Below are 20,740 nucleotides of genomic sequence, written 5' to 3'. Positions count from 1 at the left end.
ATATCGATATATTTTTGTCAAATTTTTATGATATCTTCAAACATATATTTTATTCAAAAATAAAAACATCATCGCTTTCTCAAAATCACATAAAGTCATATTATAATATCGACTAAGATAAAGAATAAAATGAAATATTAAAATCACGATGTATCTCGCTGCATTGCGCGAGTACGTTTCTAGTGTTTTAAAATATGTTTAAAACACCTGTTTTGTAAAAATCATTAATAAAAAGGTAACTTAATTATTTAAATTTTGTTTTTATAAATTAATTATTAGGAATGAAATTTAATTCCAATACAAATCCTCAAAACCGTAACACCCATGTTATTACAACCTTCCTTTTCTTATTTAGTTAATTCTATCTGTTTGTACCTTTGAGTCCTTCCATAACCAGTTCTTTTTGACGCTTGAATATTAAGGTCCTAACTACGTTATTTCTTGTAGTCGTAGCTTTTAGAAAATGGGAGAGGGAATAAACATGTTATCTTGGCGGTTTCGGAAGGCAACAGTAGCCGCATAACTAGCGGTTTTAGCGACTGTGGTTGGCAAATTTAAAAGAAAGAAAAAGGCTGACTAAATCACTTGATCCTTTAGATCTTGAAGATGAGTAATTACTGTTTCCCAAGTAATTACTCATCTTCAAGATCTAAAGGATCAAGTGATTGAGTCAGCCTTCAAGTTTTCAACTTCTTTCGGGATTTTGCTCGGTTTTTTCTAGGTTTTCGCTAAAAACCTATTTGCATTTTCTTTGTTTAGCTTTATTTTAATTAATCTTGATATTTTAGACATTGTGGAGCCTTAATTTGAATTATTCGGTTTAACCTAACTCTATTTGACCTAAAGATGGTTTTTGAACCTTAAAAGTTGATGATGGTCATTTATATATAAGTGATATATGCGCATTTTATTCTATGTGCATTCATAAATTTCAAATTTGAACTTACCTTGAGTTATAGCACTTTATATGTGAGTAGAAGTCGAGGGGTTGCTCGGTGAGTAGAAGCGTCAAATGATTCGGACAATTGTTGCACTGGCGGGGTAGGGAGGCTACAGGAAAGATTGGGGCAGTGAGGAGTTCAACGATTTATCCCATCGACTGCATCTATCGCTGAACCAACTTCTGAATCATCTACCGAATCGCATAATCAACCAGATCCACCTAAACCTAAGAAATTTCCTAGATAATTCCCGCATCATCGATGGGCCAGTCGGTGAATAGCGAACGATAGGTAAGATACAGTGTCAGGAAGACTTTTTCCCTCTAGATTAGCAGTTGTTCTAGATGTGGACACCTTTGAGGACTGTTCACATGTTTTGCGCTTCACTTTGATAAATTGATCTGGAACATTGTTGTTCCCACTGAGCATCAAATGTTTGATATATGTCGGTATATATTAAAGGGGTTATGAAGAAATGAATGAGTCTGTATATGCATCAGAATTTCTTGTATAGAACAAATGGTACAATATGCATATGTGGTTATATTGTACCCTAATCCTTATGCATGATGATTAGGTGAATTGTTGAGATAATTAGTAAACTTGGAGAGGAAGTTTTTGTGTTCTAGAGTCGAAAAAGGATGAATACCAAGAACAGAAATAATCAAATTTTATGTTAGCTCTTTTGAGTTGCTAGTAAGTAGACATTAAAGGTCCATTGAGACTCTTGAGGTGAAACTTGTCTAGAGGAATGGGCAGGCACTAAAGTTCAAGAGTCCTTGAGGTGTAACTCTTTGGGGTAGACACTAAAGGTATATGAGGGTTTAAGGCGACGCCATGAACAGCGGTGTGCACTAAAACCATGAACCTAGGGTGTAGTCCCAATAACATCATTATGTGGCAATGCTTTTGTGTTCCCGTCACTATGATGGAAACAAGTCTCTCCATCATGGAGAGATGTTTCTTGTGTATAATGTTCAGGTTAGGACAACTTGTTGTGGCCACGAAAGTTCAAATGTTGTGACTCCGGGCTATCTGCAAAGCAGGTGGTCGTCCTAGGATTAGTCGGCCCGCATAGCAGGTTGGATATCCAGGTTAATCGAAAAAAAAACCAAACATACCAAAGATTTCAATTCCAAATCCTTCCACGTAATCCGAATCCATCAAAACCATTCCATTAAACCAAACACCCCTTAAGCATAAAGAAACATCTATTAAAAAAATAAACCCATTTCTTCGGGTTATTTCATATATTTTTTTCCTAATGATTTTTCCAAACAATAACGGATTACGAGATGTTTTTATAGGTCAGAACAATCATTTTATTCGATTTCAGAAACATAATAATTCATTTCACTAAAAAATATCTCAAAATTTAATCGCTTTTAATATAGAAGTCGGTTGGATTTTTAGGATTTTACAATTTGTTGAATGATAATTTGCGGGTCTACAACAAATTAGTTTTTGAATTTTTTTTTAAATAACATTTCAATAAATTAACGTATAAAAACTACTTTTTTCTATTTAAATCAGACTTTTAAAATAAGGTCAAATAATAAGCCAACTTGTAAAAAATCGTGTAAAATATATTCAAATGATTAAAACATTTTATAAGAATTAAAATCATTATTTTAATATTATAGTTTTTACTTATAAAATGTCTTGAAAACAAAAAAAAAAAAGTTGGTGGGGACCACTTTATTAGTCCCCTTCACTTTTACCACCCGGATGAAAACCGGGTATATTCAGATAGGGTTGTGCAAAATCCGAATTATTTAAAATTTGAACTCGAAGCAAAAATGAGGTTTTTATGTAAAATCCGAATGTCACGAAATTCGAAAACCGACTTTTTGGGGAAAATTTGAGTTCGAGTTGGGTTTGATTTTTTGTCACCCGATCCGTCCGAAAATCCGGAATATATATATACATGTATATTTTAAATACTATATAAATATACTTATTATCTAATTACCTTTTGAAAATTATAAAAAATCTTAGTCGATCGTGTTTTTTTTCTAATTTCTAAGTATACTATCGGTTTATCAGTTCTCTAAATCGATTGAGTTCATCATCAAAATCGATTGGATATATAGATTTTTTGTACTATAACTAAACCCGAACCCAACCGACCTCAACCTGAAACCCGACCAACCCGAATACAGAGCAATCTGAAATCCAAAATCCAAAAATTGGGGATTGATAAATAAGATATAAAACCTCTATTTCATGTATTATATTAAGCTAGTCGTTGTCACCTCGCGTTGTGAAACTCATATAAAAACGACTTCTTTTTACGAGTCAAATGAACCAGTTTGACAAAAAAAAATACGTAAGATATTATGCTTTTAATCATAATTAATAAATAGAATCCACATTCGATTTAAATTAGACTTTACAAGACCTAATAGAAAATCAACCAAAAATATAAAAATGAACGATGCAAGCAGTCATATATAACTGATCGAATAAGCTTTGAGTCTCATTAACCTCATTAAGTTGCTAACAAACAGATCATGAGCTTGTGAAAATCACTTCAAAGACATTTAACAAAATACCCCTAAAAATTGTATAAGAGGTTGCTTGGTTGGGGTGGGAAATAATAGAAAATAGAAATAATTAATAAGCTTTATTTTATGCAATAGACTAAGGGGCCGTTTATCAAACACTTACTCGGTAAACGCTTACTGGTAAAATTTAACATTACCACTTACTTACCGGGTAAGACTTTAGTCCACCAAAACGACATTGTATGCAACAATTTACCCAGTAAACGTTTACCATGGTGAGAGTCGTCGCCCTCACTTACCGGGTAAGACTCTCGGTCCTTGTCTCCCTCTTACCGGGTAAGATTCTTGGTCCTTACTGTATTCATCTGGTGAAATAATGTGACTTGGTAAGCGCTTACCCAAGTAAGCGTTTCGTAAACGGCCCCTAAGAAATGGAGTATAGAGAATAGATGTTGACCCATAACTAATGTGACACAACTTCTTGCACAATAATCCCAATTGCCATGGTTGAAAGGTGTTTATAACCAATTGCACCCTTTTCCAACCCCCCAAAGCCCGGCCCAGCCCAGCACGGCCTCAAAAAGCTTGGGCCTTTATTTTGCTCCTGAAAACGGGCTTGGAAGTCCCAGACCCAGGCCCTAAAAAGCCCGCGCCTTATGCACCTCATTTTGATACTAATTCGATGTGGAACAAGAAGTTACACACAACCCAATTTCCATACTCGAAAGTTACCTAGAACTCGCTACAAAACCGAAACTAAAACAACACTCGCTACAGATAACTCATAATGTGCATGTAGTTAATGTGATGGCAAAAGTTACACTATCCCGAATCTACATGGGATGATCCAAAACAAAGAAACAAACATGATGAAACCGAATCAACTACAATAAAACAACAAAATAAGAGTTGGCCCAATAATGCCCGGATTACCAGTAAAACTCGACCTCCCTGGAAGTCGAGGTCCAGTCTCACCGGAGTCGAAAAGTATACGTGAGTTTTGTCGTATACAAGTATGTACTTCGAAAATAACAGTAATAGAATCTTCTGGAGGGTCTGAAAGTGAGATGTATACAGACCTGCCCTCTACCCAAGAAAGTAGAACTGTTGCTTCCATGGGGACCCCCCAACTTCGCGAAAAGGTGTAATTGAAGCCTGTTTATATCACTTTCTTTCATGATATCTAAAGCAGTCTGATTTGCTCATTACATGAGCAACATATGACATATTACCACAAAACCCAAGATTCCCCTGTGCCCCGCCCCCAAAAACCGCCCCGGGGGCAAAAAAGGAAAAGAAAAGAGAACCCTAAAATCTCAATAAAAGAAAGAAAAGATCAAACAAACATGGTTCCAATCTAATAATCTGCAATAAGTTGAATAACATTAGTTAGATGAGATGGCTAGAGAGAAGCCAAGCCATTGATGATGATGATGATGATGACTCCCATGACCACAATCCAAAACTATTTCTTAAAACTATTTGAAACTATTTCAGTACAAGATCGAATAAGGTTCGGGTGAAGGGAGTAAAGATATGCATACCCATTGAAACAATTCAACTATGTGCTTCCAGGTGCATCACTTCCTGCCGTTGGCTTTCTGTTCAGATAACGGATAACAGCATCTTCGACCCTATAAAATGCAACCAAAAAACATCATAAGTTCACAAACAAATTTCTATACACGAGAAGAAGCGGGTACAAGACAAGCACTACCAATTCTAGATGTGCGTGGTTTTATCTTAAATCGGTTATGTTTTCCTTGTACCTGCTTCGTTTGTGTTACTGTTTTTTTAACAAATCTTTATCATATGTCTTTTCTCCCTCTTTTACACTTCTCACAAGCCGGGGGTCTTCATGGAAACGGGCTCTCAACTCTTTGGGGGTAGAGGTCAAGTTTGGGTTCGTTTGGTTTGGTAAACAAATTTCTATACACAGGTAGCAGTTTATGCAGGATACTGGATACCACATGATGAATAGTGCTCAAGGAAGAAACCTTCTCAAGTTCACAGCATGTGGGGCACGCTAAGCGGAAATGAGGGATTGTGTGCGCAGGCCTCTCCGTTAAGCACTTCTCATCATGTGGGATACTTTAAATATTGATTTCCATCTGCGCTTGTGGGTCTAGAACCAAACCAAACCGACTAGTATAGCCCACTGGAAACTATGGTCTGGAGGGGTGGGATGTAGGCAGACATGTTTTCTACCCCCAAAAGTGTAGAGCGGTTGTTTCATTGATGTGAGTTGCATTAAAACAAAACTAAACCCAACTAACCCACTATATCTCACTCGAAAGTAGGAGGGCCTGGAGGGGTGGTATCTATGTCCTCTACCCCAGCAAACTGTAACTGCAAGAAATCAGCCCTGATAAACTCAGTGGCGACAATTATTGTGTCCGTCTGAAACGAACCCTGGACAGATGGGATATTTCCACCACATCGCGGTTGATCCTGTGATGTGAGTTGCACTAAATTCCCCATATTTACAAATGGTAGCATTTGCGGTATTCTACACGATGAATAGTGCTTAAGGAAGAAGTCTCCCCCATCCCAACACGCAACATATGGAGTGTAACCAAAGGGCCTTCGGCCTAGCGGTATCCGAGCCTTTGGCCTCTCGTAGAGGTCAAGGGTTCAAACCTCACCAAAGGCGAGGAGGGTCTGCAAGTTTTTAGTTGTATTTGCCGTATATAAATAATATATACTTCTAAACACATGTATAGTGTGGAAGTAAGGGCCTTTACATGGAAAGATATGGATGCACATACCATTAATTATGAGACGGTGAAATTCATGACTCCTATTATTAAGGGTAAAAGCGTCATTCAGTTAATTAAAAAGTGTAATAATTACACATTTCTAAGCTCGTGTGTCGTTTCCATTTTGGACATTTATTTTGGGACGGAGGGAGTATTTTGTTACCCACTGCTCAGAATGTATGAAAATATCAAGTCAAATTCCACAGAAACCAGCAAAGGATCATATTCGAATCGAATTTAAAAAAAAAAATTAAAGAACTCACCATGGTTGATTATAGAAATCGGATCGGTGCTCTTTCTCAGCAATACGAGAGGCATCACCAGCAGCAGTCTTCAAATCCTTGCTTTGTGACGAAATAAAAGCGTTGATAAATTCGCTTGGTGACTGACTGAAACCCAAAAAGAAAGCCCGTCTACGCCTATGTTCATGGATCTTCTTGATTGCAGAGCAAATAGCTTCATCACAAGCATCGATCTCCCGATGCTTCTCCAAACTTTCCAAGAAATTAGACATATCTTTATCCAACGAAAAAGGAACATCCACAAGAACATCATAACACGTATTTCCCACCGGATTGTCCCCGGAAAGCTTGATTCTATGCTCCAAATGTATAGGCTGCGGTGGACTCAAATGCTGGGAAATCTTCTGGGAAACCAACGCAAATTTCACTTTATCTTCTCCAAATAGTTTCCGAAGGGGAGGATCACATGTGAAGAAGGAAGTATCAGTCGGGATTTGTAGTTTTTTAGTTTTCACGTATTGCCAAATTGCAGCGATAATCCTAGGTCGGGTCTCCACCTCAATCCCGAGAACCTCGCTTAAAGCGGGTGAAAGCTTGAATTTCTCAGGCATGTAGTTCATTTCTAATCTAATAATGGCGGTGAATTCCTTATCCCCGTTTCGCTTAACCTCGAAACCCTCGTTAAGTGCTAAAGATCGAGAACTTTCCCACAAGATTACATGGTTATCCGGGTAGAGACTTTGGTCCAAGTAAATAGTGACTTTCTTGAAAAAAGACGAAAACTTTGGATTCGTCAAACTTGGTCTGTCAGAATCCGTTCCGTTTTCTAATAGCCTCCCGAGAATCTTGAGAGACCATGATGGCTGCTCGGCTTGTTCCTTTTGAGTCCCCGATTGGGATTGGTTTGCAAAAGTGTTGAAAACATGAATCCTAAGCATCTTCTGGACACGAGGAGGGTTCTTGATCGATTCTTGAATGTCAACCTTCTTTCTCGCAAGGGCAGCATCCACACGGCCCTCGAATTCCAATAATTGGGTATAAAGAGCAGATTCGGGCAAAAGGGCAGCTACTTTATCGGGAATTTGCTTCTCGGGCGGACCTCTTTTTCTTCTACGAGCAGCAGGCGTGAGTTCCATGGTTTTCAAAGGCGAACCAGCAGCCGCACCAGAAGAACTCGGAGGCCGAGACGACGGTTTCTGACCCGATCTTTTCACATTCATCGGCGTAGCAAGTGAAGCCGATGAGACACCGATATTACTATTACTATTAATCCCTCCCACCGGATTTGGCTTGTGGGAAAGCTGAGCTTGAGCTTGTAACTGAGCTTGAAATCGAGCATGGGCGGCCCGAGCTTGAGCCTGAGCCTGAGCCTGAACATACTGAGCTTGAGCTAGGGCTTGAGCCTGTGGCTCAGACAACTGAAAATGTCCCCCAAAATGGGACTCACCACCATCATGAATTGGTGGTTGTTGGTGGTGCGAATGGTTCATGGGGGGCGGCATGGATTGAGGAGCTGTTGCCCCTGAATTACCAAACCCAGTTGGAACACCAACGCCCCCAACGTTTTTCATCGAACTGTTCATATTATTACTACCCCCCGCCATTATTATCTCAATCTACAAACAGAAACCTTCCTGGAAACACTAAACTAAGTCAAGATTCTCAACCTTTTTGCATTCAAATCGTCAATTACGTAAATGGGTATAGAAAGATTGAAAAAAAGAACAAGAAGAACAGACGGATCAGTAGAATTTCAGGTTCTATGAGTTGAAGAAAAAGGGTTCATATGAAATTGAAACCCTAGATTTAGTAAAATTGACTGAAAATGGGGACAATTTAGAACTTACATACACCAAATGTTGAATCGGATTTGGGGTTTTGATTTGGGGATTCGGATTCTTCTGAGAGTTGGAAGTGGTTCGATGATCTTCTGCTGTTTTACTAAAATCGTTGTCTCCTTCGAATCTCTTTTCCGGTCGTCGCTCCTCCGTTCGTGTCGTTCTTGTGGGTTTCAATAAGTGTTCAAAGTTACCAAATTACCCTCACCCCAGGAACTTTTATAGAAGATTTTTAATTTTCTTTAAAATAAAATAAAGATTAATCTAAATAAAATATTAATTGACTAAATTACCTTTTTTGTCCTTATGGTTTGTTAAAAAATTATGATTTTGGTCTGTATAGTTTAGAAATTAGGTTTTTTGTTTTTATTTATATTATATTATAAAACATTTGTAAATACGTCTATAAAATATATTTATAACATGTGTTAGAATTTACTTAGTTTTTATTTTTTGTTTTTTAATTAAATGCAAAATTAGACAACCAATATGGCATATATTATTACCTTAAATTAAATGAAATTTATTATAATAAATAAATTAAAGCTAAAATAAAATTGGTGTGATAAATTACTATTTTATAAAATCAAATTTGCAATTTGCAAATGTTATATAATGTAATGGCTAAGTTAGAGAGGGTCAAATGGGTCCGTTATGGCTTGGGATCGGGACTGATTTAGGACGGGGTCGGGTCGAAACGGTTTACAGGACTGGGATTGGTTATACGTAGGCTCAATTTTTTTTTAAAAATAAGTTTTTATAGATTAGAGATTTTAAAGTGTATTTCAAAATTGACTTTTGGTCGAATTTCTTTTGGGACCGATTACAAAGTCCGTTTGTAACCGGTGGATCTCGAAAGATATGAAAGATCTCCCTCCAATGAAAATAGATGGCGAGTGCCCGATCGAATTGATCGGGTCATGTAGAATTCTCATTTTTTATTTTTTTATTTCGAATTTGGAAACCTTTCAAACTGCTGCTGAATCCATGGGCAGGGACAACCTGGCGAACTGAAACATCTTAGTAGCCAGAGGAAAAGAAAGCAATTTTTTAAATTTTAGCCCATCAAATTAGCTTCTGATAAAAAAACGAGCAGTTCTAGTAAGATTTGTAATATGAATACCTTGGTTAATCTGAATTTCATATTTACGTCGGGAACGAGATCGATTATATCAAGACTAATTACGGAAAGGCAAATTGAGACCGGAACCGAGGCCCGTCCCGCCTTAGGACCCATTTTTGGCCCTCTATTATTGTAACCGCTTAACTGAAAAAGCCCAATAAAGTGATAATGAAGCCCAATAATAAAGCCCAACCCAAATCCGAAGCAAGTAAACCCACGGCAGCAGTTATAGTCAGAAACCCTAGGCCCTCAATTTGGATACCCTGTGGGTTGGCACACAATTCATCGACATTTTGCACCGGCGAACCAGTTGCTGCCATGGTCAGTTTTCCGCCGTCGATTTCCACATGAAACACACTGCATACGCATGTACATATTAATGTATGGCGCTAATTTTGTTATTGATAACCTCAGGTGAAGTACTCAAAGGAACCGGACAACCCCACGAAATGTAAGTTGTTTGATTCTCGGTTGTTCTTTTTAGTATCGATTAGATTGTGGATTGCTAGGGTTTGTTTATATAACTGTTAATTTTGTTGATGTTCATCAGCTTGCAAAGCTAGGGGATCAGATCTCAGGTGTCATTTCAAGGTATGCAGTTTTTTCGCTTCCGATTTCTTATCGATTTCTATGTGTTATTGATTATTAACATATGAACCTTTAGCTACGAAACACATTGAATATAAGATTTTAGAAAACGAGCTCCTATTTGATTTCTGATGGTTTTAAATGCAAATTTTGTATGTATATTATTGCAAAATTTCACCAAATTTCTGCTGGTAGCTGTAGTTGTCATAATTGTTATAAAATGCAAAATTGAGTACTTCACCTGAGGTTATCAATAACAATGGCAACTTCATACGTCAATATGTATATGCAGTGTGTTTCATTTGGAAATTGACGGCCATGGTTGCAACTGGTTCGCCGGTGCAAATGCCTCCAAATTGTGTGATCTTCAGAGGTCACTCCATGTCCAGCAGAGCATCTGGATTGAGGGCCTAGAGTTTCTGATCATAATTGGGGGTTTACTTGCTTTGGATTTCGGTTGGACTTTATTATTGGGATCTTTATCACTCAATTGGGCTTTTATCATTAAGCCCATGGCCTAATATATGTTTTCTGTAACATAATATTTGATTTTTCTTACCCTTTTAGTATCTAATTTTTTAGTTTTTAGTATAACCTAGTTTAAAGTGTTTAATATAGTAGAAAACATATGTTTATATATATACGATGTACAAATTTGTTGCCATAAGTCACGTGTTGAAAAATGTCAAGTCATTGCCGTGGCTTTTGAAGCTTGACCTCGCTACCACGTCTCATGCTATTTAGATTTTTTTTTGTAATTGTTTACACATTGGATTTTGTTGCCTGGTTTTCTTGTTTGAACTGTTTAATTAGTTTTTGTTTTGCTACTATACTTTCTTCTGTTCCCATAGAACACCAGAGAAACTGCCCATGCTATACGTAAGTTGCCTTTAATTAAGGCTAAAAGATACTTGGAGGATGTTCTTGTCCATAAGCAAGCTATCCCCTTCACACGCTTCTGTCGTGGAGTTGGACGTACTGCACAGGCAAAGAATCGTCATTCAAATGGACAAGGACGTTGGCCTGCTAAATCTGCAAAGTTTATCCTGGACTTGCTCAAGAATGCCGAGAGCAATGCAGAAGTAAGTAGTATCTATCTACGTTTCATATATATAAATATATATATATATATGTATATATCTTCAGCTTTCTTCTTGATAAGTTCCATCCTGCTAAAATTTGCTTGTTTGATGTAATTATTATGGTAGGTTAAGGGGTTGGATGTGGATGCACTTCACATCTCTCACATTCAGGTGAATCAAGCACGGAAACAGAGACGTCGTACATATCGTGCTCATGGAAGAATCAACCGTAAGTCTTCTTCCTCTAATATTTTGTATCTTCCTGGAACATTCATTAGGTTATTCCCAAATTTTTGAATGTGAAATTTGCCTTTAGACTACTCTTTAGTGAGAATCAGTAATCTTTTCGAGGGAACTTTATACAGAAAACCAAGTTTTTTCCAGACCTGCCCCTTCCCAATTGAAAAACTACCTCCTTCCATTTATGAAAAAACCCTTCAAAACAAAAACCTTTTCAATCTATACAGACGGATTAATCCACATAGACATCTTTATTCAGACATCCCTAAGCAAAATTGTGGCCAACCTGCTAGATGTATCATCTTTTCATACAGACGGATTAATCCACATAGACATCTTTATTCAGACACCCCCTAAGCAACATTGTGCCCAACCTGCTAGATGTATCATCTTTCGAATTGCTTTTATTTCCCATGGAGGAACAATGAAAAGATCTGCTTGTTCGCACAGCTTACATGTCTTCTCCTTGTCACATTGAGCTCACCTTGTCTGAAAAGGAAGAACCTGTTAAGAAAGAGGTTAGTTATTGATTCATTCTACTACTCCCTCCGTCCAAAATAAGTTCCCACTTTTAATTTCCAAATCTACCCTCACTTACGAGATGGAGTAATTCATTATTCTCCCTGTCATCAAGGGTATAATTGTCATTGTGGGTATCTATTTTGGGACAGAGGGAGAATGATCTTTATTTCATATGACTTATTGTAAATACTTAACAAACGTTATTGCCTACAACTCGACCGTGAATTGGTGGTGCAGGCCGAGAGTCAATTGGCTGCAAGAAAGAGCAATTAGAACGTAATCATATAACTCGGGTGGATCGACATAAGTTGGTACTAGGAAGAAAGGGTTTTATTTTTGATCTAATGGTTATTTGGAAAAGATGCGTTTCTATTTTTTAAAGATTCATTGTTTGATTACAAGATTCTGAATACTTGATGAATTTTCAATTCTTAGTTATTTATAAAATTATTTTTGAGGGTTTCATTATATTTATTTGTAATGGTTGAAATGAATGCAATATGCAGATACATAACAGGACACAAGTTGTTCATATATTTGGGAGGTTGGGAAAACAGAATCAGGAACATCTGGGTTGGGTGACATTGCACTTTTAACTCTTTTTTGCTGTGGGTGAAATAAAAATAGGGTAAAGTTAAAAAGGGAAAACTCTAAAAAAAAACGTAACAAAACCTTCTCATTTTGAATGGTTTAGTCTTTAAACTTTTTTTTTTTAATTTGAAAAAATCATTGAACCTTTTCATTTTGAATGAAAAATTCAGGGTATTGATCATTCAAAACAATAGTTTAATGATTTTTTTTATTCAAAAAAGTAGTTCAAAGTTTGATGAATTTTTCATTTAAAATGAGATAGTTTGTCGAGTGTTTTTAAACTTTTTCCTAAAATTAACTGAAATAACTTAAATGAGATTTTTTTTTTCAATCAATGTATGGAAGTCTTGAAAATAGGAACATTTGAATCTTCATAGCACCTTTTACATGTATGATAAAATAGGGATTTTAAATATCCATATTAAAGTAGAGATTACGAGGAGGAAAGTAGGTCAAGATATATTACAAAAGAAGCAAGTCAGAAACTCAAATTTGTTTTTGGCGTGCAATTGTTGATCTAGAATCCAAGAGAAAGCAGTAGCAAATAAGAAATGTGTTCTATTTGATTTTTGTTATGCCGTCCCAAACAAGTGTACCGTCATAACTTTTAAGGATGTGTTTGATGTACATGGCATGATATTATGGATGAAATAAAACAAGAACTTATCATCATATATTTGGTACGACATTCTAAGGTGGGATATGTTTTTTTAATTGAGTTTTGAAAAACTTATCTTTTTACATAAAGCTTTCTCCTAAAAGCTTATCAAACTATTACGTATAGTTGACCATAAGGATGGTCATTTGCCTGGGCCCGGTGGAGAATTCAGCTCACCCGACCCAAACAGGAAGAAGGATTCCTCGCTAAAATGGGTCCCGGGGCCGGTAAATCCCCGGTACACTCAAACCGGGGCCAGGATGTTACTCAAACAGGAGCTGGGGCCGGGGATACCCGGTATACTCAAACTAATGGATATTCTTCATGGGGTTTGACAAGGGACGAGATGTTAATCCTCGTACCCGCCAGGGACTAGGGCCGGGGCTAGGGGCTATTACTAAAAACTAGGGTCGGGGCAGGATTACAAAACCCTCCCCATCCTGCCTCATTGTCATGCCTAGTTGACCAGATAAGTTATGAGCCATTGAACTCTTTTAAGTCATTAACAAACAAGTCCTAAGTGCAACTAAAATATAACTTCCTTTGTCCCGCCAAAATATATTGAACTGAAGTGTATTACATTCATACCCCTCCGGCCCTCCCATAAAAAGGTACGTGTGCCAGTGGAGGAAAGAAGTGAGGTGATTTATGAGTGGGGAGGAATGACTTGTAACCTCAACAAAAATAGCATGATGCAACAAAAATTGGTAAATTACTAAACTATCCATATCAAATGAAAAACCCTGAAATCTTACACAATTCATTCAGTTACCACCACCATCTTCAATTTCGGATTTCATGGTGGTTTTTGACTTGGATTTTATTTTCTGGGGTTGGAAAAAAAATATATAGTCAGATTTTATGCAAGTTCAAATAAGATCATAAAATTAATTTTGTAACAATATTCTTAATTAAGATCTTGATAGAACCATAACATAACAACAATAAATAACAAGTCCAATAACTATCCTCCATTCCATCCCAGCAAACTGAGCAATTCTCTGCAATCAGAATATCCATCATCAATAAATGGGAAAGTGGAGTTGAGAGCCAAAAATGTTAAATAAGAAACCAATAGTTCATTGACTCAGTGATATCCGGGTTACTGATAGAGTTTAACTGTCTAAACTTCCATGACATCAGGGGTTTAAATCTTAGCAAATGTGAGAAGTGTGTGTGAATATTTGTTGTATATAAAATATTATGTGCTTCAAAAATGTTAAATATGGTACCAATAAGGGTCTTTGGCTCAGTGGTACCCAAATTACCGGTTGAGTCTAGCCTCCCATGAGGTCAAGGGTTCAAAACTTACCAAATATGGGAAGTGTACATGAGTATTTGCCGTATATAAATATTATATGCTTCAGATCTATACCGTATTACAAAGCATTTGGGTTAAACTCTTAAAAACAAATTATAATGCATAAACCATCATTGATTAAAGCATGTTACTTAAAATTCAAGATTACAAATCATTAATACTTTAGTACAAATTCTAATGTACAAACACTCCAAGGTTTCCACTCTTGTCCTATCTAACTTCTCTAAAATCTCTCTAATACACCAAGTGAAATCCACTCCCCCTAAAATTTCTCCTGATCCGGCGCATTGAGACCGAATATTTTGTCCCAACTCTCTCTGTTTTTGATCCCCGATCTAAAGCAGGTAATTACTTGTTTTTTTGAGTGCGTTTGATTCGTGAATTGGTTTTGAAAACGTAATGCAAAATCTAATTGATTTTTCATTCTTAATTACATCAAAATGTTACATTCCCTTGCATTGCATGGGTACATGGCTACTATGTTAAATATGGAATCAACGGGTCATTGACCGAGTAGTACCTAGTTGAGTTTGACCTGCCATGAGGTCAAGGGTTCATACCTTACCAAATGTGAGTGTGCGTGCGTATTTTCCGTATATAAATATTATATACTTCAAAAATGTTAAATAATGGAACCACATTGGCCTAGTGGTACCTAGGTTACCGGTTGAGTTCAGCCTGCCATGAGGTCAAGGGTTTAAACCTTATTTAAGATGAAGAGTGTGCATTTATATTTGTTGTATATAAATATTACTCCCTCCATCCCAAATTAAGTGTCCTCCACATTTACATTATAGTTTGTCCCATAATAAGTGTCCACTTTCAAAAGTAAGCTTTCACTTTCCCATTCTCCCTTAATTATGAGATGCAAAAAGTCTCTATATTATCAAGGGTAAAAGTGTCATTAGTTATTTAAAAAGTGTAATAATTACACATTTTTACGACTAGATGTCTTTTTCAGCGTGGACACTTAATTTCGGACAGAGGGCGTATATGTACTTCAAAATGCTAAATATGGTTTAGTATGACTTACAGATCTTATTGAAGGCCACAATATCACAGCTCTGAACATATTCATTAATGGGTTCGACCGTAAGTCTTTCTTCGATGAGTGTATCAACAGATACAAGATCATCGACAATGGTCATCATGATCTGGAGCTTCTTAATACCGTATCCAACCGCTGCCAATTTTGCTGCAGAATCACATATTAATTTGTCTTTAGGAATGTAATAATCTCTCTCGTATGGATAAAAAGTTAGATTTTTGAGCTTCTTATAAACTCAAAAGTAGTTTTAAGTTGATTTGAAGGTTATTGGGCGTTATCAAGAATGTATCCGGATTCTAGATACTTCTCCCTTGTAAATGCATTGTAGTAAATCATTTTCTAGACAAGGGAAAAGTTCATTTAGGAGAACCGTGAGAACCATTTAGGGAAAATTCATTGATTATTCATTGTGAATATACCTAACTATTCATAATATTATTCAAGATGAATGAGCATCTATCATGTTATTCATTATGAATAACTCATGATAGTTGGTTCTCATGACTCTCAAAATATATGCGGTTCTCAAATCAACTTTCCCCCTTTATATATAGTTTTTATTTAAAAGATGAAGAGGATCAACATACATGCACCCCACAACAAGCCCTCCATTTGAACACTTCTGACAGCTTCCTCGAGCTTTTGCATGTCGGTCTCATCGTCCCAAGGTTTGACATCCAACAAGACCGAAGACTTGCCAGCTGATGATATAATCGCATGAAAGCAACGGAAAATAATATCAGTAAACCCGTTGATATATTTCAGATATATAATCATCATAAGGTTTAAGAATTTAGATGTCACTGTGTTGTAAACAGGACTTATGATGCAGCATATACATTAGGGTAGGCTAAACGTTCCCTTCCCTACTAACTCCCTCCTCACACACATCAACATCAAGACTTACTTTTTACATCTTAAATATATGGTTTAATTTATACAAATATGTACAGAGTTGGAATACTTCAATCACATGGCAAGAACCTTGTTACTGGTCCACTCTAGTGCCTTTGGTATATAGGACAGAACAGGACCAAGACAATACAAAAACCTGTTATCTCACATTTGATGTGACATTATTAGACTGCGACTCGACAGGGCCTGAGTGGGAAATGCATTTTTCTGTCCCGTCAAAATTAGGTGGAACAACAATCGGGAAGATTGAAACACGATTGGTAAATTACTAAACTACCCCTAGTATCTTTCACAATTCTTTCAAAGCCTATCTCACTCTTGGCCACCCAGTCATGTCTAATCCCGTCCACATACTAAACTCACCCTGATGACTTTGACGGATGTCCCATGATGGTGATAAGACGAAAGTGAACTTACATTCTTTCTTTTTTCCAGATGCTTTCACGGCAGCTGCACGTTCTTCAGCGGCCTTCTTTTCTTCCTCCGTCTCCTCACCAAAGAGATCCACGTCACTATCATCATCCTCATCAGCTGCATCCTGGATTTTCATTGTTAAAGTCAGAATTAATATTTAATAAATCAAAAATACAAAACTAGATAAAAATTAAATAAGTTGGTACCATAAAACTACCGTGGTGCAAGATTTCTCATACCGCATATCAACCGAGTTTTCATACTTGGTATGGTAATACCAACCGATTGCAATTGTTACCAATTTAATTGGTACCAATTTAATTGGTATGGTTGGTGGTTGGTTTGCTTTGGTACAAAATTGCCACCTCTACAAAATTGAGTGGGATTTACTAGGTCCGTTTGGTTTGGTTTCTAAAGAAAAGAACACAACCCATCACACCATCAAGGAGGCTATCTAAACAGAAATTTTATAGCAAGTTCATAAAAACATGCCTTTGAATCAGCAACAGGGGGAGTTGCGGTTGCATCTTCCGGGAAAGAAGCAGATCCTTCAACAACGACACCACTGCCTTGACCAGAAACACCACTGAAAAAAGAATGTAATAATTAGTCATCTTGATCCATCCATACAAACAAATTATTTTGTACCATAAAGATCAAGACCGAACCATAGCACCGAACAAAGAATCTCTCAATCAAGGTGTAAGTTTTTATATGTCAACGACAAGTTTCACAAAGTAATACTCCCAAGGGCATAGGTTCGCACCAAAAGAGTACGTATGCTTCGATTCGGTTATTGGATAATCGGAAACCAGAAAGATATCATGTTGATTATTAATCATTATTCTAGCAGAATAACTAAAGTAAGAGTTAAAAGTGTAATATGATAATCATAGGGTTTTATGTGTAAATGTATTACGTATAATGTTATTATCATTAATAAATTTAAATAAAACATTTATTTAGGTTTAATGGGCTTTTAAATAAATGGGCCTATGGATTATAAAAGGCCCGACCCATGTTGGGGAGTTGGTCTATCTATAACTCAAATAGGTCACCTATAAATAAAGTGATAGGCCAAAGCCTAAGGGGATATTTATTTACCTCTTAATAGTTCCATTAAGAGGTAACCTCTGAATCGCTAGAAGTGAATCTTGTTTCGCAAAAAAAGTCCGTATCTTAATGGTTCTAAAACCCGATGATGTATCTTGGGCTCTAATTTCATTCTGAACAATTACCAAACAACCATATTTTGGATTATTAGTTTTTTCAGAGGTAAACAGAAAAAGAATTATTCTTTTTCTGTTAAAAGTACATACTAGATCTCTAAGGTTTTTGAGCCAGCACTCGGTGGAGGCCAGCCGTGTTCGTATGTGGATCTACATAGAGGAAACCTATTTTGGTTTCTAGTGCTCTGTCAAAATCTACTACGAATCTCAAAGGTAAATATCTAAACACCCTATGGTTTGTTTAAATTCGTTTAAATATGTAATTGGATCCGAATAGAGTTTCTTTCATGAAAAGTATTATACAAAAGTAACCTAATATTATTTTTCTGCTGTATTTTAGAAGGTTACTTTTTTATATGAAACCCGACACAAGGATTCAATGGCGATAAAATATCAAGTTTAAGAACTTACGATATCCTCAAAAGAGCTTCGATATGATTGTACCAGCGAGTTACATTCACATATTGAGGTGATGGTGGCTTAGTGAAAGCAGCATGAACTGCGAGATCGTCCTTTGAAGCTTGGTACCTGAGAAAATAAAAGGTTGTTTTATCTGCATAACAAAAACCATAACACACTGAATTCGTTTCAAAGATAAATGTTAAAGGACTCACCCGGTGATGTAACTACGAGACAATAGATACTCATCGAGCTTCTTGAGACCAGCTTCGGAGCCGACATAAAATGTGGGTGCCATTGTTATATAATCAACAAATCTCTTCTGCAAGTAAGGAGATAGTTAAACATGACCCAAAAAATAGCAGGGATGTTCACGGTTCAGTTCGGTTAGTAGAGAAAATGTGAACTGGACCGCATAAGGCAGATACCTGGACCAAAACCAACCGTCGATTGTACCAAACCAAACCGAAATAAGGTGGTTACCCGTTGTTAGGTTCACGGTTACCGAATTTATAAAAAATATTATTTGCAATATAAAACATTGAAACCAATTACACAATAACTAAACAAAAATATCCAAGTGCTACAAATTAAAATAAATTTAATTGTTTAAAAACATTCATTCTTTGGTTGATGTCTCCTTCATAACTTCATACCACAAAATTTAATCATCTAACATAACAGTTGAAACCAAAATGTAAAAGACTCTTTCTTTTAGCTTTATGTTAATAAATAAATAAAATAATAATATAAATATTTAATATTAAATACTCCCTCGTCTCAAATTAAGTGTCCAAGCTACTATTTTAGTTTGTACTAAAATAAGTGTTTATTTTCAAAATTAAGTTTCCAATTGCCCATTCTACCATTAATTATGAGATGTTATCAAGGGTAAAAGTGTAATAATTGCACATTCCTGAAACTGTGTGTCATTTTCATTGTGAACATTTATTTTGGAACAGATGGAGTATAATATATTTAATTATATATAACAGTTCGTTTCAGGTTATCTGCAGGTACCTATAATTCAAAACCGAAAGCGACCTGTGAATGTCAGGTTTTTTCAGTTTTCCATTTTTCCGTGTAGGCTCTTTTTGGTTTCAGATGGAACAGTTTGGCTCAGTTTCTCGCTCTTTGACAGACTCGGCTGTGAACAAATCCTCTCTTAGAGAATCGACCGTTCACTCATGCTTTGGACGAGAGAAAGTCTGATTAGTCTTCCTGAACACCCCTAAGAACAGGTCTTTGTCCATGTCGTATCCGGGTTACCCTAAGATCCCAACCTGTCAAGGATTCAAACCTCACCGAATTTGGGGTGTATGTGTGTATGTGAGAGAGAGAGAGAGTATTTGCTGTATAGTGTATATATAATTCAGAGAAACAAAAAATGTGAACCAACACAATATGCCATTACATATCTCTTGTATAATGAACCAGCTTGCAAATCCCATTGTTCTTTTTAAGCAACTAATTAACAAAATTACAGTGTTATATCAAATAATCAGTCCTCGATATTCATATATGCAAATCCTCTATCTACCAACATGAATTTCGTTAGTAGGATTCCTTTCTTCTCCTTGAAACATCCGGTATGTGTTCGCCGATGCTCGTCAGTTTAGACCCTAATACTCTAATCAAGCAAAATCATGTTCACATTAAACTACACCAACTCCAATTCAAGCACCACATCAGTACAGTAAACAATTGCAATTTGTAACCAATTACATCATGATCAAATTATCAAAAATCAGAAACTACTTCATCACAACAATCAACATAAACACATATGATAATTCACGTACACTAACGATGAACATAAGGATCCATTAAAGCACAATTTACATCAATAAAATAAAATAGCACTTTCATTGACAAGCGTAGTAACATATGATTGCTCTAGATTCAAAAATTCGAACATCGAAATCAGACTATTAGAGAGTAATAACGAAACCTAATTTGGTGATTCAAGAATGCATACCTAGAAGAAAGATCCGCTGGCTCGGCTCGGCTCGGCTCGGTTTTGAGTTAAGATCAGTTGGATGATTGGCAGTGGTGAACTAAAACCCTAGTCTATTTATACCGGGAAGATGAGGGTAGATTTGTCATTTGAGCTAATGTCAACATGGATACTTTATATTTTCTGTATGTCATATTTACCCCCTGTACTATTCATGTGCATCAAATTTAAGTCCTCATGCAAGATGGACGTTTGAAAATTTGATTCTTTTGAAGAATGTTACTCTATTCTTTATGTTAATCGTTAATCGTATGTGTTGTTACTTGCTATTTGTAATGTTAAATAAAAATAATATTAATAAAATCA

The 20,740-nt window shown here is 36.4% G+C and overlaps 3 protein-coding genes across 6 annotated transcripts; 1 reads left to right on the top strand and 2 right to left on the bottom strand.

The window, feature by feature from the left end:
• Positions 1-4,796: 4,796 nt before the first annotated feature.
• LOC112511685 (SWI/SNF complex component SNF12 homolog) lies at positions 4,797-8,478 on the bottom strand. Of its 3 annotated transcripts, none has more exons than XM_025117396.1 (3): positions 8,297-8,478; positions 6,471-8,083; positions 4,797-5,082 (listed from the first exon to the last, which is right to left on the bottom strand). In XM_025117396.1, the coding sequence occupies exons 2-3, from the start codon at positions 8,051-8,053 to the stop codon at positions 5,010-5,012; spliced, it is 1,656 nt and encodes a 551-aa protein (XP_024973164.1). In that variant the 5' UTR covers positions 8,054-8,083; positions 8,297-8,478; the 3' UTR covers positions 4,797-5,009. The 3 variants fall into 3 exon arrangements, with proteins under 3 accessions (XP_024973164.1, XP_024973165.1, XP_024973163.1); XM_025117397.1 differs by having other exon boundaries at positions 6,471-8,092; positions 8,297-8,380; XM_025117395.1 differs by having other exon boundaries at positions 6,471-8,461.
• A 1,114-nt stretch (positions 8,479-9,592) lies between these two features.
• On the top strand, positions 9,593-12,310 carry LOC112511163 (60S ribosomal protein L17-2-like). The gene is made up of 7 exons (XM_025116647.1): positions 9,593-9,731; positions 9,825-9,861; positions 9,961-10,001; positions 10,850-11,080; positions 11,207-11,309; positions 11,771-11,838; positions 12,080-12,310. The coding sequence occupies exons 1-7, from the start codon at positions 9,729-9,731 to the stop codon at positions 12,113-12,115; spliced, it is 519 nt and encodes a 172-aa protein (XP_024972415.1). The 5' UTR covers positions 9,593-9,728; the 3' UTR covers positions 12,116-12,310.
• A 1,638-nt stretch (positions 12,311-13,948) lies between these two features.
• On the bottom strand, positions 13,949-20,459 carry LOC112511415 (elongation factor 1-delta-like). Of its 2 annotated transcripts, none has more exons than XM_025117021.1 (8): positions 20,396-20,459; positions 18,633-18,739; positions 18,430-18,546; positions 17,282-17,375; positions 16,793-16,913; positions 16,048-16,161; positions 15,446-15,607; positions 13,949-14,092 (listed from the first exon to the last, which is right to left on the bottom strand). In XM_025117021.1, coding segments are annotated over exons 2-8 (693 nt in total). In that variant the 5' UTR covers positions 18,716-18,739; positions 20,396-20,459; the 3' UTR covers positions 13,949-14,090. The 2 variants fall into 2 exon arrangements, with proteins under 2 accessions (XP_024972789.1, XP_024972790.1); XM_025117022.1 differs by lacking the exon at positions 20,396-20,459 and adding an exon at positions 19,438-20,389.
• Between the last annotated feature and the right edge of the window lie 281 nt (positions 20,460-20,740).

This window comes from Cynara cardunculus, assembly GCF_001531365.2.
Source record: "Cynara cardunculus var. scolymus isolate 2C chromosome LG 4, CcrdV1, whole genome shotgun sequence".
NCBI classification, from domain to species: domain Eukaryota; kingdom Viridiplantae; phylum Streptophyta; class Magnoliopsida; order Asterales; family Asteraceae; genus Cynara; species Cynara cardunculus.
This window is presented reverse-complemented; position numbering and strand designations above follow the sequence as displayed.